This window comes from Hypomesus nipponensis, chromosome 20 (assembly GCF_054491055.1).
Source record: "Hypomesus nipponensis isolate SF chromosome 20, ASM5449105v1, whole genome shotgun sequence".
NCBI lineage: Eukaryota > Metazoa > Chordata > Actinopteri > Osmeriformes > Osmeridae > Hypomesus > Hypomesus nipponensis.
This window is the reverse complement of record NC_140380.1, coordinates 8,695,509-8,712,443: the sequence shown is the minus strand read 5'-3', so window position 1 is coordinate 8,712,443 and position 16,935 is coordinate 8,695,509. Positions and strand designations below refer to the sequence as shown.

Genomic DNA, 16,935 nt, shown 5'->3' with positions numbered 1-16,935 from the left:
TCTGACCACAAAGGCAGGACCTGAGATTGTTCAACACTTCATCCATGACTGGATAAGGTGCATGGCCCACCTCAGAAGCTGTTCAGCAACAATGGAGGAGAGTTCAACAATGATGAGGTCAGAGATATGGCAGAAACTTCAACATAGAAGTAAAAACCACAGCTGCTTATAGCCCTTGGAGTAATGGACTTCGTAAAGTCACAATCAATTCTTGATGCCATGTTGTAGAAACAAGCACAATCATTACATTACATTTACATTTAGTCATTTATCCAGAGCAACTTACAGTAAGTACAGGGACATTCCCCCCCGAGGCAAGTAGGGTGAAGTGCCTTGCCCAAGGACACAACGTCATTTGACACGGCCGGGAATCGAATCAGTGACCTTCTGATTACTAGCCTGATTTGCCAACCGCTCAGCCACCTGACTCCTCTTGTATTGAGCGGAATCACTGCTCAATGCAAGTATGAAATGCCTTTAATACATAATATTACATAAACATAGTTTAATTTGTGAATTGGACTAAATAAGTAGATAAGATGGGGTGGGGGGAGAGAGGTAGATAAGGGGGGGTGGGGGGAGAGGTGGATAAGGGGGGCTGGGAGGAGAGAGTAGATAAGGTGTACAACTGTATACAGTTCAATCTTCAATAACATCTATGTGAGCACAGTGTGTGAGAGTATGTGTGGGCTATTCTATTCAACCTGACACAGGGACACTGAGGAGCGAGACCAAACATAGAACCCAGGATAGAGGGGCTCAGTGAATGTGCTGTGGAATGTGTGCAGGTGGGTCAGTGTGTCAGAGGAGACTGTGTAGAAGGACAGACTGCCGGCAGGCCAGTCCAGATACACTCCTACTCTGTGGGAGTTGGAGGGGGGGACAGGTATATAAGTGCTGTTATCATTGTGCATGACAGAGTAACTGTTAGCACGACACTCCAGAATCCAGGACTTCTTATTCCATCCAAACCTACAGTCCTTACCCACTCCTCTCCTGCTGATTTCTTTATATGTCACTGCTATAGAAACCCCCCATCCACTCCTCTCTGCCTCCCAGTAACAGCGCCCAGACAGACCCTCTCTACACAGCACCTGTGACCAGCCCTCAAATCTCTCTGGGTGATCAGGATACTGTTGCAGCTCTGTCCCCGATGTCACCTTTCTGTTCTCCTCAGACAGAGAGAGGCGTCTCTCTACTGTGTTTGGGTCCAGTGTGAGCTCACAGGCATCTGATGTGGGAGACCAACACACAATATATTACTGATGATCATCATTCACATTAGAATCTCTCCCCCTTACATACCCTCCCTCACTCCCTCTCCCCCCCCCTCCCTCTCTCCTCTCTCCAGAGCGGAGGAAAGTAAAGGGCAGGAGGACAGAGAAGGAAAGGAGGTCAAGAGGACAGGAGGAGAGTGAAGTGGTGAGGGAGAGGAGGGTGTGATTTATGAGAGGCTGTCTAGGGAAAAAACACTGAAACACTTGCTCATACACTCATCACTTGTGCTACCCCATGAAACACTCATACACATACAGTTCTCAGTCGAAATCCTTTTACTCTCTCTTTTTCCCCACCCCTAAGGATCCCTCAATATTTTGCTACACAGACAACGCCGGTGTCAAAAGGTTTGTGTTGTTTGCGATTGCTTGTATTTTAATTACGTTCTGTTGCACGGTTTAGGCTTGAATTACGTTTCTGTGGCAAAATTGCCTTTTGTCGCACAAGGGAACTCAGTGCCAGCCTTTATGTCAAAATTAAAGTTTTTCATTTCTGGCACATTCAGAATCAGAATGTGTTTTTATTTGCCATGAAAGTTTGCTAAAGGTTTTCTAAAAGTAGTGTTTACAGTGTGTGTATGTGCATTTTTGACAGTCTCCAATTCACTAATGTTATTTTCCCTTGTATGACCTTGTGTACTAGAACTAAGTAGCAGTCAATACTCACATTTCCTGAGGCCAGGTTTGATCCTACACTCTCCACCATGATCCACACTGTAGGGATAAGCAGAGGAATGATGAAAATACACTTCACCTGTTGATAAGTGACTTAGCAACTGACTTTCTAAGTAAACATGTTGTTTCTATCTCATCATCAGAGGTGTATTCCAGAAAGCAGGCTTTACAAACTCTGAGCCTAACCTTGGACTCTGACTTGATGAACCCTGAGATGGAAAGCTCAGAGTTAGTTTGTCCTTTGATGATCAATTCCAAATATGCTTTCATCAGATTTGATTCAACAACATTACTATTTTACAGATAATACCACAAAGTGCTGTCCCATTCCAATTTATAGCATTTTGAGCCCTTGCAGCCTCATGCAGATTTATGCGAGGGTTCAGGGCTTAGGGTTTAAGGGGGACATTGGGTATAAGAATTCTCTGCACAAATTTGTCCAAAACGGATCCCTTCAAGTAAATATAATAATATTCGTAGTTAAAGACATTCGGCAAATATAGCTCCACTCACTTAAACTGACACTAGGGCCTATGTTTGAGCTAAGCCCCTAATTTTACAAAAAGACTGGTTTTAGTTACCTCTCTTTCTGGAACTAAAAACCCAGCGTTTCCCTCATCTCAGGGTAAAAAACTCAGTTTTCACTAAACCCACTTTCTGGAATAGACCCCTGGAAATACAATTATAATTGTAGCTACAATCAGAGTTGCACCATATTGTAGATTATATAGTAAACATGCAGTTTGTAATTGTATAATCATGGAATGCAAGGCCTATTAACACAATTAGATGTATGTTCAGTGTTGCAACATTACATAAAGAGGTATAGAAAAAACTAACACCTCCTTACTTGAGTTTCTCCAGTGCAGCAGAGAGCAGCTCCAATCCTTTTTCTCCTGGATGATTGTAGCTCAGGTCCAGTTCCCTCAGGTGGAAGGGGTTGGACCTCAGAGCTGAGGCCAGAGAAGCACAGCCTTCCTCTGTGACCAGACAGCCTGACAGCCTGTAGAAAGAGGATCAATGTTGGGACAGAATCCACCTGGGCCTCCAGAGTGAGTCAGCACAGAGGGGTTCATTTGGAAGGTGCTGTCATAGCTGCTCCTCCCTCATTAGACAGAGTGACCCTTTCCCCCAGTTCAGGAAGGTTTTGTTTGTGTTCAGTTTGGTGCTAGTAGTTCTATGGAACCTCAGGACCAGAAGCCTGTTCCATGAAGCCCACAACAACAACAAAACTATGATGTCTATGACTACCTAACAAATTGACATACACACTTAAATACACACAAAAATACACACTTATTAGACGTATTAGGTCAAATCACCTACTCTCACAAATGTTATGTTTATTCATTCTACATAAAATAATTGAAACATAATGAATGAATGAATCCAGACCTCAGTGTCTCCAGTTTGCAGAGTGGATCCTCCAGTACAGCAGAGAGCAGCTTCATGCCTGAATCCCTCAGGTCACTGTTGCTTAGATCCAGATCTCTCAGAAGGGAGGGGTTTGACTTCAGAGCTGAAGCCAGAGAAGCACAGTCTTCCTCTTTGAGGTGACAGTCAGGCAACCTGTAGAAGGATCATTACACGATTACAAACAGCACTAACCTGAAACAGGTCTTATGGTCAATGTGGAACTTGAGCAATTTATAACAACTTCTGGAAATATCTTTAGAATTATAGATAATAAGGCATGTTTATTACATTCAGACTAACATTTTTTAAACTGTTGCCATTAGCTGAACATTGGAGATGTCTGAACCTGCCTCCCAACCTATTTTATCCATGTTTATTACATTCACACTAACTACGTTTCAACTGTTTGTTTTTTTAAAAGGGTCATTGATTTCAGAACCAAATTTACCTTGTCACAGTTGAATAATGACAGTTCCGTAGGTCAAATGGACATACAGTGAACCTCAAAGTCCATTGACACCTCTTTCCTATGTAAAACTCACAATTAAAAAATGTAGCTGTAAAACAGTCGGTTTTGAAAAAAGGCTCCAAATTTTTGGGCTTTTAGGCCGTAAGGTGAACCCTGTCATTGATTCATCCCGCTCCACAGTCAGGTATCTACACAATGTTTAGCTCATAAATAAGAAGGAGTCGTGCTTAGCTACCAAAAAAAAGTTTGTTGCTGAAATTCCAGTCGATTGTCGATGAGTCTATGTTTTATGTAGAACTAGTTTCTTCAGAGCGTAATAGGATTTTGGTGGCACGGTCAACACGTGATCGGTATACACCAATAAGGTAACTGCTTTTTGTAAAAATGGATGGATATGGTTGGCAAATAGAAGATGGGACCTTGCACGTCACCTGGATGAGCAGAAATTCGGCCCCTGACAGTGTTTTGCATGTGATACACTGCGGTTGCAAAAGTGCCTGTGAGACAGGCCGATGTTCCTGTTTTCTGCAGGACTGTCTTGTACAATGCACAGACTTATGTCGTTGTTGCAACATTCAATTAATTAATTAATTCTTCCACAAATGAAAACAACCAAGGCCGTAGCCAAGGAGTCAACATTGGGGGGGACTAATAAATTAAATGATAATTTCGGACAGCGTGCGTGGTTGCCTGTCGTAGAGTAGTACATTTATATTTTTATATCAATATATTATGTGTGTGTGTGTGTGGGGGGGGGGGGGGGAAGGATTTGACTGAAATAAAATAAAAATTGTTCAATTGAACAATACAAATTGTTACATATTGTTCAAAAAAAAAATGAACTTGTGAAACAACATTTAACCTTTGTTCAAGATTGCAGTATGAGCAATTGTCATCAAATGGCAATAATATGACTATTAAGCAGTAGTCTACAGATTCAAAGTGTTTTCTTAGATTTATTTTAACAAAAAACAGAAAACATAAGTCAGACCATCATATTCAATTGTATTCTTATTTCTTTGTGCTTATCAATTGTTATTATTACATTTATTTGTATTCATTTTTCAACTTTTTTTTTCAACTGCACACAACTTTACCCAAATAGAGGATTGGTTGTCAACCACAAGATAGCAGTTACTTATGAGGATGGGGGGGAAATCATTCCCTGACTGCACTTTGTCTAACGTTAGCTAGGCTAACTTGCAAGCAAGCCTTTGTGACTAACGCACTATCAGAGCTAGCTAACAGCTTACTAACGTTAAACTAGCTAAAGCGAACTAAATAACGTACAAATAATTATAGTAAATAGTTATCACCGTAGGCGATGGCGTGTTGCTTAGTCGCTGGTGACAAAAGGCCACATATTTCTTAATGTTTTTGCTCAACTACGGTCAGCAGAAGAATTTGCCTGTGCCGGTGTTGTATCACCCGATGCATGACTCTCGGGATTGGCACCCCCTCGCGGGAGTGCGCGCGATTCAAAGATACAACACCGTGTTGACTTGAAAACTCGTTGTCCACAAGTTCGACATGCATGGCCAAAAAATCTGGTATTTTTCTTGTTGTCGTCTCCATCCACCCCAAGCCAATCTAGCTTGAGTTTTTTGATGGTCGCTGGGTGAGTGAATTTCATCTTTAAAATCTGAGATGGTGACGGAGACTGTGTTTGCTGATTCCTCATTTCTCCTCACACTCGCAGTCACTCACAGGTCTGATATTGATAAAGAAGCGCTACATTTTTTTCAAGTTCAATTATAATTATTATTTGAGGAAATTATGGGGGAATTTTTTGCCCCTCTCCTACTGATATAAGAGGCAAAATTATATTTCTTAGGGGCAGTTTTGCTAACGTTATTTAATGTAACGTGGGGCTAACGTTATTTCATGTTCCTGAATGTGTTTCATTCAAATAAATAACCCGTTTTGTCATATAAATCTACAATTCAAGATGCATGTTTGTCCAGATCTATTTTTCAGCAAGATAGCTATGAGCTAACTGAAGCTGAGTTGATAAATCACGATCGTTTGTTTGCAAAGCTGTAGTGCTAACGTTACCCACTTAAGTCGATCCCGTTTGCTCCGACAACAGAAGTGGAAACATCCAAACGTTATCATTCCAAATGATATGTAGTCAATCTGTTGAAAATAGTGTAATGTAGACACAATAGATTTACGGTACTTGTAGGTTTTTATTTAAAGTCTCCACCTTCGATGTTTCAGTGAGTGCTGTTTGCCGTGTTGCGTCTTTGCTGCGCAGCTTCACTTGTTGCAAACCAACCAATAAGCTTGCAGCTCATCTATATATTCATTAGCATACCACAATGGAGAAAAGCTGTTGTTTAGCAGGGCTATTTCACAGGAAGCATCAGGGCTCAAAGAACAGCACCCGGGCCATTTTCAGCCCAACCGTATTTGGAGACCTTAAGGAATAGTGTGAAATACCTCCAAAAACAGTCAATCACCCCTTTAAATGTTGTACGTTCTGCTGGCATGCGACTGGTGTAACCGGTGTGAACTGGTGAAACTCACTCCTCGGGTATGTAATGGGCCACCCGCGTCAACGAATAGCTAGCTTTTCTTTGGCGTAGCTGGTAGTGGTTGCGCTTGGAAGTCGAGGGGTGGCAGGTGAGACTCCCGGTGGGAGTGAACATTGGCTAATATGCCTCTGACGGGGCTTGAAAGACCACGTCCGTTACATACCCGTTACACAGGCGTTAACGGTTTGGAATGAAAGGGAGAAAACAGGACAGAGGAACACAGTTGCTTAGGCGGCCGCCTTAGCTGCAAAGTGCTGCGGGAAACCCTGTAATAAATGAATGAATCCAGACCTCAGAGTCTCCAGTTTGCAGAGTGGATCCTCCAGTACAGTAGAGAGCAGCTTCATGCCTGAATCCCTCAGGTAAATGTTTCTTAGATCCAGATCTCTCAGAAGGGAGGGGTTTGACTTCAGAGCTGAAGCCAGAGAAGCACAGCCTTCCTCTGTGATGTGAAGGGCTGGCAACCTGTAGAAGGATCATTACAGGATTACAAACAGCACTAACCTGAAACAGGTCTTCTGGTCACTATGGAACTTGAGCAATTTATAACAATTTGGGGCAATATCTTTAGAATGAGCAATAATAAGGCATGTTTATTACATTCAGACTAACAGACTTTAAACTGTTGCCATTAGCTGAACATTGGAGATGTCTGAACCTGCCTCCCATCCCATTGTGAGGCCAGTCACAATAACAGCAGCACACTGCTCCCTCTAGTTAGCCTGGCTCTGTCCTCCAATGTACTTCAGCTCAATTTTCATTTTGTTCCCGTACTATAGGTCTGGGTGTTGAATTAATGGAGGTCTATGGAGCTATACCCCTCAAAATCCACTTTTCTCAGGATATCGTTTTTTGTTTGTTCTAAAAATACTGTCAAAATGTCAATGACGTCATACACATTGTACGACCAGAGATACCGCATTACGGCAAGCTCTGGTCACTTCCTTTTTTCTTTCGAGGCATCAACAACACAGCTGACAGGTTAGGCTCTCCCTGTCAATACACATGCTAGAAAGAGTTTTGGTTTGCTAATGTTGTTGCTAATGTTGCTAATGATCTGACATTCTGGTTCCGCTTCGGATGCCATCAAGCTGGATCTCTGGTCATATAGTCAGTCCTTCACTAACCAATCAGCATTCATTAGCAGAATGCTAGCGTGTTATGGGCAACAACAACTCACCCTGTACTCGTTCATTCAACTTTCGACCTATAATCCATGTTGAACATGCAAAAACTACAATAATATCTGAGATTTCTCAACGACAATCAGGTGAAAGAGACTAATTTAGACGTTTAGCTCCATAGACTCCCATTCATTTTGCACTCGACCGCGATCATGCCCAATGGAACTCTGGTGGAACTGCAAAACAATTCGGTACAATGGGGCTTAATAGGGAGTGGACAGGTTCTTGGTAGGGGCTCTGATATTTGGCCATGTTCACACTTGATTTATTTTTTTAGAAAAAAGCGCTGCCTTTAGCGCCTTTTTTACATGCAACCCTATAGGAAAAGGAAAAAGGCGGAGCCTTTTAAAAACTTCTAAAAAAGCGCAGCGCCCGACCGCCTTTTTGGCCGTGTTCACACTTGACTTTTTTGTTGGGTGACGTCAAACGCCTTTCTAACAAAAATGTTGTAAACTGAACGGGAATCATATAGTCTAGCGATACATTATTATCCGTTATTTTCCGTTGGTTACTTATCGACAGCTAGCTACTATGGCCAATAAAATGCAATTACTTGCTTTAGCTTTGGCGTTTGAGGAGCCATAGCCCTAGCCATAGCCTGGTAACTAAGGTAGGTAACTAGGGAAGGTACACTCGTACCTACTCTCCTCGTCCTGATTGGTCAGCTGTCAAAAAGGCGCTTGACGTCACCCAGCGCTTTTCTGAAAAGTTGCGAAAATTGAACTCAAAAAGGCGTCGGGCTCTGCGCTTTTTTAGAAGTTTTAAACGTTTTTCCTTTTCCCAGGGTTGCATGTAAAAAGGCTCTGACGGCAGTGCTTTTTTCTAAAAAAAGAAGACAAGTGTGAACACGGCCTTAGTCTGTTTTCACAAACAACATTTTTGTCGCCCCAATCAGCGAACAGAGGGAGTGGCTGAGAATGATTACGTTGATATTGTTAAAGCCGAAGCAAAAACAATCTTTGCTGAGTTTTGTCGGTTGACAGTTTTATTTTCCAGCTTGCTCCGTTAGTGGTGAAGGAGTTGGCGAACGCTAGCGATTGGTTATGGCAGATCCATAATTTTTAAATGTTTTTTTATTAACTTGACCTTCCGGGGGAGGGGGGGGGGGCATTGGGGGGGGCGGGGTGCCCCCCCCTAATATTATGGTGGGGGAAACACTGGTACCCGCCTTCAAAGAAGTTCCAGCTTGTCAATGGAGCGATCCCAGACCCTCTGTACAAATTAAATGTGCGAGGGTGTGGTTAGGACCAGGCTCCCTCTAGTGGCTACAATGAACAATGACGGCTGTATAAACAAGTACTTTATTCATCCAGAGACACTGTGGATTTCATCATCTTATAAACTTACACACTTATTAGAATTAAGAGGGAGCAAAGCATCTGCTCTCATTGTAGGAAATGTGATTTTAATTATTCTTAATTAAATAATTTAAACATAATAAATGAATGAATCTAGACCTCAGAGTCTCCAGTTTGCAGTTTGGATTCTCCAGTGCAGCAGAGAGCAGCTTCACTCCTCGATCCTCCAGGATAGTGTCCCTCAGGTCCAGCTCTCTCAGATGGGAGGGGTTAGAGGTGAGGGCTGAGAACACCACTTCCCATGATGCATCAGTGAGTTTACATCCAGAGAGTCTGTTGTTACATGATAACCATGAAACAACTGTATGTGCATCACAAAGACATGTTTAACATAAGAAATGTGTGTAAAGTGTGTGTACATTTGAGTAAATGTGTATAGTTGACATTTAAATGGCATGTTTCCATCACTACTTACACAGCTTTTCTGCAGATCTTTACAGCTGGGAGCAGTCTCCTGTGCCCCTCCTTGGATGTGTTGTATTTCTGCAGGTCAAACTCATCCAGAACCTCCTCTGACGTCTGCAGCATGTAGGCCAGTGCTGAGCAGTGGGTTACAGACAGAGCCTTGGATGAATTCTTCTCCTTCAAGTATGCTTGGATCCCCTGCTGTACTGAATGGTCTTTCATCTCCATCAAGCAGTGGAAGAGATTGATGTACCTCTCTGGTGATATGTTCTCCCTCCACATCTCCTTGAGGGATCTGACTGTCTTCTGCAGGCTCTCTGGACTCCTCTGGGTCTGAGTCAGCAGGCCTCCTAACAGCTTCTGATTGGACTCCAGTGAGAGGCCGTGGAGGAAGCGCACAAAGAGGTCCAGGTGCCCATTCTTACTCCTGAGAGAGTTGTCTAATGCCCCCTCCAGCAGGTCTTCCAAAGATAGATTCTTAGGTACAGGTTCAAAATCCCATAGTAGGAACGGCCTCAGTGGCTCCATGTTGTTGGTTGTGTAACAATGTAAGATGTAGACTGCAGAGAGAAACTCCTGAATGCTCAGGTGCACAAAGCAGTACACCACCCTCTGAAAGAGCACAGACTCTTCTTTGAAGATGGCCGTGCACACTCCAGAGTACACCGATGCCTCTTGGACATGGAGGCCGCACTCTTCCAGGTCTTCCTGGTAGAACAGCAGGTTGCCTTTCTCCAGATGTTCAAACGCCAGCTTCCCCAGCTTCAGGAGAACTTCCTGGTCAGACCTCAAGAGCTCCTCTTCATCTGTCCCGTTTCCTTCTTGATACTTCTGGTTCTTCATCTTGGTCTGAATGAGCAGGAAGTGTGCGTACATCTCAGTCAGGGTCTGGGGCATCTCTCCTTTGCTATCTGTTCTCAGCATGTGCTCCAGGACTGTCACACACATGCTGGAGAAGACTGGAATGTGGCACATGATGTAGAGGGTCCTTGATGTCTTGATGTGTGAGATGATTCTCCTGGCCAGGATCTCATCACTGCATCTCTTCATGATGTACTCCTCCTTCTGAGCATCATTGAACCCTCGTACCTCTGTCACCAGGTCAACACACTCAGAGGGGATCTGATTGGCTGCTGCTGGTCGAGTGGTGATCCAGATGAGAGCAGAGGGAAGCAGGTTTCCTTTGATCAGGTTGGTCAGCAGCATATCCACTGAGGTGGACTCAGTGACATCACACCAGCTCTGGTTTCCACTGAAATCTAAAGGGAGTCGGCTCTCATCCAGACCATCAAAGATGAACATGGCTTTAGAGACAGCGAGGATCTCTCCATCCTCTATGTGAAGTTCTGGGTGGAAATCTCTCAGCAGTTGAAGGAGACTGTACTGGACATCTTTGATCAGATTCAGCTCCCGGAAAGGAAGCACAAACATCACATCCACCTCATGATTTGCCTTCCCTTCAGCCCAGTCTAGGAGGAACTTCTGCACAGAGACGGTTTTTCCGATGCCAGCGATGCCCTTCGTCAGCACAGTCCTGACGAGTCTCTCTTGGTCAGGTTGGAGCTGGAAGATGTCATTGCAGTTGATGGGTGTGTCGTGTGTGATTCGTATCCTGGATGCCGTCTCAAGCTGCCAGACCTCATGTTCATTATTAACCCCTTCACTGTCTCCCTCTGTGATGTACAGCTCAGTGTAGATACTGGTGAGGAGGATGGCATTATCTGATGTCCTGATGCCTTCAATCACATGTTCAAACCTCCTCTTCATCGTGGCTTTATGAGTCCCTAACATTCTTTGGAGTCCACTCACAACTATGGAAGAACAAGGAGTTCATGATCTTTACATTAATACCAACACTCATGACAAAGTACTGAAATGACCAGAGAAAATTTTTACAATGTTGGGTAAAGATGAAGTGAAGCTCGTACTGGTGTCAGTGTTTCTCTGAATGTCCTGTCGTCCAGGTGGCAGCAGTCCAGGTTGTGTTCTGGGTGTCTTTCCACACTGGGGGCAGGTGTGGTCTGCTGATGGACCAGGCTGCTGCCCGGATGAAGAGATGCAGGCTCTGCAGACCCTGTGTCCACAGGGGGGGGAGACCGGATCCCTCAGGACCTGCTCACACAGCACACACCTGGACTGGTCCTCTGCCAGGACAGCTCTGCTCCTCTTACTGCAGAGACATGAGCCCATATGAACACCAGTCTCTCTCACACACAGACACAAATACACAGCACACTGCACACCTGAATTGGTTTAACTGAAGGCTTCCACTAGGAGGAGTAGTCTGTGTTCTAAACTCACATTGAGGTTAGTTAGAGATGGTGTTTGTGTCTACAGGAGAGTATCTCTTCAGAAGCAGGGTTGAAATATAAACCCACAGGATGGTATCTCTCCAGGTTCAAGGTTGTGATAAACCTCACACTGTTTTTTTACAAATACGTATTTTGGTGGGGTGGGCCTCACACTGTCAGGAAAATATTTTCTCAAGTAGTGCACATAGTCGATGGAGTCAAGAAAGATTGAACTGCTTGCAGCATCCAGCAAGGAGACAAGTCTATGATGATACAAATTTGTCTGAAGAACTGTCAGTCTCCTTTTATCCTAAAGTTCTCGCATGTGTGTGTGTGCGCGCTTGTGTGTATGCGTGAGTGTGTGCGTGCGTCTTGAAGTGGAAAAGTGGTTTGACCCTGGTTCCAACAATATGGAGTTTGACATCTGTTTAGCTTACTTGCTAAGTAAACAATCTTTACATGCTGAACAAAGGTAACGGTCTGCCTGTTTAAGTAATGGTCAGCCTGTTTAACGTCAATTGGGGGGGTTACTTCTTTCTGCACTCTAAAATATGTTGTACAACAGTATTCTTTTAGCTTGCATAACACAAACATAAATATTTCTAACACATAAATAGACAGATCATTTCAAAGCTGCCTTCTACCTCCACACACTTTCTACAGAAAGACTAATATTTCCAGAAAAATGTTTATAATTCTGACCATGGCGATTTTAGTTCCTACCCTGACTCAGTGGTAAGATCTCCATCTCTGAAGTTGAATGGAGGTTCCATAGACCTGTCACTTTTCATGGACACACAGCTGGGTACAGGTGAGGCTGGTCTCTGACGCTTGATCCTGTAAAAACATACAGCAGCTATAGAGTAACAATGTAGCTAATCAAACCCAACCATGCATCCATAGGCATAATGATTAAAATAGCTGACATGTTCCGATAGGATTTCACAAGAACAAACATTTGAGATGGTTGAATACAGCTGGATAATGTGATAAACCTCACATTGTTGTTTTATATAAATGTTTTTATGTCAAGACACTCACATACTGCATTAACCATTTACTGTAATAGAAGCTGTGTGGTTCTATCGAAGGGGAAACTCCCACTACTCGACTACAGTACACTCATGACTACGTCACTATTGTATAATTGAACACTCAGTCGCCTAGTTGAGGAGGGTGTTGGTGGGGTTAAGACATGTGATAAATCTATAACCATATTTTTATCAGGCAAACATTATTCAAATATTCTTCAAAACAAAACTTTAAGAATGGATTTCTTCAGAAATAAATAAATAAAAACATGAAGAATTAAAGAGAATATTGGATAAAGGGTGGTTCAATCAGTAGGACAGTTGGGTTAATATACTCATTACATATTTACTTTTCAAATATTTGGATTTAAAGTCTACTCTATTGTCTCGCATTTGGAACAGCTTTACCCTATTATAGAAAAAAACAAAAAACACTTGTATGGTCACAAAACACTAATTGAACTACTGTACATTTGTTGTAGGCCCCACCCACTTCCTGATTCTATCTGAATATTGATCGTTACTGGGATGAACAGACACAGATAATGGCACAGAACCTTCTTACACATGAAGGAAAATGTTTCCTGAAAAATATTGATAATTATGAACATGGCTGCAGCAGACTTTAGTTCCTACCCTGACTCAGTGGTAAGATCTCCTTCTCTGAAGTTGAATGGAGGTTCCATAGACCTGTCAGTCTTCATGGACACACAGCTGGGTACAGGTGAGGCTGGTCTCTGATGCTTGATCCTGTAAACACATACAGCAGCTATATATAAAAAAATGTAGCTAAGTCTGAGGAACTGTAAGTCTCCTTTTATCATAAAGTTCCCGCATGAGTGTGCGTGCGTCTTGAAGTGGAAAACTACATCTTTAGTTTGGAGTGGAAAGTTACAAAATAGAGTTTGACCCTAGTTCCAACAATATGGAGTTTGACATCTGTTTAGCTTACTTGCTAAGTAAACAATCTTTACATGCTGAATAAAGGTAACGGTCTGCCTGTTTAAGTAATGGTCAGCATGTTTAACTTCAATTGGGGGGGTTACTTCTTTCTGCACTCCAAAATATGTTGTACAACAGTATTCTTTTAGCTTGCAAAACACAAACATAAATATTTCTAACACATAGACAGATCATTTCAAAGCTGCCTTCTACCTCTTGACACTTTTTACAGAAAGACTAATATTTCCTGAAAAATGTTTATAATTCTGACCATGGCTGCAACCGATTTTAGTTCCTACCCTGACTCAGTGGTAAGATCTCCTTCTCTGAAGTTGAATGGAGGTTCCATAGACCTGTCACTTTTCATGGACACACAGCTGGGTACAGGTGAGGCTGGTCTCTGACGCTTAAACCTGGAAAGACATACAGCAGCTATAGAGTAACAATGTAGCTTATCAAACCCAACCATGCATCCATAGGCATAATGATTAAAATAGCTGACATGTTCCAATAGGATTTCACAAGTACAAACATTTGAGATGGTTGAATACGTAAGGGATAATGTATAGAACGCCGGTCATTATCGGGAAAATAAGCCCCGACAGGGCGAACAGCACCCCGACGCGAAGCGGTGTAGTTTCGCTCTGAAGGGGCTTATTTTCCCGATAATGACCCGCGTTTTATACATTATCCCGCTTATTACACGGCTACTTGCCAACAAGATGACTTAACACAGTGTGTCTTTTAACTGGATAATGTGATAAACTTCACATTGTTGGGTTACCATACTTTTACTAGGCAAACATTATTCAAACATTCTTCAAAATTGTTGTGTGATTGGTTGTTATTGTATTGTAAAAAGAATTGTGAAGCATTGTTCTGTGGATTCTTCATCTCCTGAGACCTTCTCCTCAGCTTTGGCTTGTCCTACTCCTTCTTCCTCACCTCTTGCTTTCTCTCTCTGGTTTACAATAATCATAGTAGAGTAGGTAGGAGTTAAAAACTTCATTTTATAACATTTTTGCCTTGTAAAAGGTTTAATTAATTTGCATTGTTATTAAAAATCTATTTAATTGAACTTAACTTTCACTATTCTTGCTCTGATGTAACCTTTATAGTATAACTGCAGTTCCAGGATTTGTGGTTAATGTAAATACACTTTTCAGTTAACCCCTCTTCTTTTAAACCTCGGGGAATCATTTTGGTTGTTTAGCCAATATTAAACCCCCTACACTGTTTATCTTCCTGCAATTCACTTTGTCACAAAGAGTTACAAAAGAGACATTTAGTCTCTCCTTTTGACTCATACCTTTTGACTGTGTCTTCAGTCTCCCCAGAGAGACTCATTTTGGAGTCAGGGCCCCCTTCCTCAATCCCCCCAGACAGACTCATTTTAGAGGCAGGGCCCCCTTCCTCTATCTCCCCAGAGAGACTCATTTAGAGGTAGTAGTTCTCCTCGAGGGCAGCACCAGGAGGGTCCCAGCTCAGCCAGACCTGTAGAAGTGGGAACAAACAACACCAATGTTACCTTAAAGAAAGAGCAGCTTGATATTAAACTAGTTATTAATTAATTTTGGAGACTGTGGCTTGGCCTTCATGATTATATAAATATTCCTGATAGATTTTCTTTGGCATGGGGAAAGGGGGAGCCCAAAAAAATATATTGTTGAAGTGTTAAAGTGGATTCCGCACTGCAACAATGTTCAATGGATGGAGTTTAACAGCCACAGATGTCTAGTGAGGGACAAGGCTTGGAGCTCTGTTCATGGTGTGTATTTAAGGACAAACCAGAATCATCAACTCTTATTAAGCCTTGATCTAGGATCTGTATATGATCTCACACTTGCTGAGTGTGATATAAGAGCAGAGGGAATTCAGGTCATTTTATGACTTTCTGTAAGGTTATGCGACCTGCTGGCAGGGAGGAGTATCCACAGTGTTACATTAATATTGACGTGAACCCTCATCCTTGTATAAATCTCCTCCAAGACCCAGACACTCAAGTCCTCTGTAGTGGACATGGTCTGGATCTAGTAACTCAACCACACTGTATTTTGTATTAATTTATTTTGACCCCTGACCTTGGGCCTGTACGAACGTGAATGACCACAATATTGTCATTTTAGTTACTGTTAGCAGATCAAGTTATAGGTGCATAACTATAACAATAAAGAAAGGTTTGAGTTCCTAAACTGACAAAACAATATTACGGCCCCATTTTTTGTTTTTCAACAGGGTTGCACAACTTTAAAACGCGCTTTGAGGTGTCTACGTCTAACATACAAAAAGTCATTGCATTTGCTGTGAGTAAATGCTGAACATGAAAATGTTTTGGATTTATTCGGATTCTTGAAAACAAAGAAGAGAAGAAGCCCACATTCGATAATTCGGTATTTGTTTTTTGGTAAAGGACGATCTCTTATGTATTGTGCATTTGACCCACATGTACAACAGGACTTTCACTCTGGCCTTATGATTTAAATTAAACAATGCACATATTTGTTCTTCTGCTCATGAATGTAGGCTACATAATGTTCGTATGTTTACAGTTACTTTATGAAGCTATATACTTCCTCTACGTGACCTCCCTCTAAGTGTATCGTCCATTACACCGAACATAATGCAGGTGTAATTGACACCTGCATGCTAACCTTAACCTTAACCCTAACCACCTTTCAAAAAACTCTTGATTCATTACCAACCAATAACTTATCACATTTATCTAACACAGTTTATGTGGATCTCTCTCTCTCTCTCTTTGTTACGTCAAACTTTTTGGGGGGAAGATTATTCCAAATCACTTACTTAATAGACTGCCTTTACACTCTTTCTGTCAACGCAAAATGGATCTCAAAAAACATTTTACTTTCGTTTTGAGTATATTTCAGCCCACACCCACAAAGCCAGGAAACACACGAGGGACAGGAAGCTGCCAGAAGAACATTTTCGTTCCTACATCTCCTACATCATTGTCACAGGTGCCGTTTCTTGTTTAAATTTGAGTTTGAATACCAAAAACTCGTTAAATTCAGTTGAAATTGCATTCATTGCATTAACTTGAAGTAAATGAAGTAAACAAGTTACAATGACTCATCGATCACATTGTTTTTACAGTGTGGTGTTTCAAAGTAACATTATGATACATTTTCATGCGTAGGCTACATAAAAACATCATAAGACAATTATTATGTTTTTTGTGTCACTTGATAAAAGAGCTGTAGGTTGAATAGATACATAAAAAAAAAATCAAATTTAATCCATTTAAATTTCTCTTGCACGACAAACTGAAATGTTTAGAGACTAGGCAGGACAGTACTGGCACTGACCAATAGGACGCTGGCGTGCGTGTG

General features: G+C 42.1%; 1 protein-coding gene across 1 annotated transcript; it reads right to left on the bottom strand.

Annotated features, from left to right (window-relative positions):
- Positions 1-253: 253 nt before the first annotated feature.
- On the bottom strand, positions 254-16,456 carry LOC146246281 (uncharacterized). Its single transcript, XM_084683619.1, has 13 exons — positions 16,391-16,456; positions 14,895-15,079; positions 13,885-13,998; positions 13,280-13,393; positions 12,336-12,449; positions 11,250-11,491; positions 9,332-11,132; positions 9,016-9,189; positions 6,666-6,839; positions 3,348-3,521; positions 2,803-2,955; positions 1,945-1,991; positions 254-1,231 (listed from the first exon to the last, which is right to left on the bottom strand). Exons 2-13 carry the CDS (start codon positions 15,020-15,022, stop codon positions 696-698), a joined length of 3,771 nt encoding a protein of 1,256 aa, XP_084539745.1. The 5' UTR covers positions 15,023-15,079; positions 16,391-16,456; the 3' UTR covers positions 254-695.
- Between the last annotated feature and the right edge of the window lie 479 nt (positions 16,457-16,935).

Excerpts from the sequence above, each read along its gene's own strand:
- LOC146246281 (XM_084683619.1), bottom strand. The coding sequence starts at position 15,022 with ATGAGTCTCTCTGGGGAGATAGAGGAAGGGGGCCCTGCCTCTAAAATG. Across the intron at positions 12,450-13,279 it reads GATCTTACCACTGAGTCAGG|GATCAAGCGTCAGAGACCAG; the intron begins GTAGGAACTAAA and ends ATGTTTTTACAG. Across the intron at positions 1,232-1,944 it reads CAAACCTGGCCTCAGGAAAT|ATGCCTGTGAGCTCACACTG; the intron begins GTGAGTATTGAC and ends CTCCCACATCAG.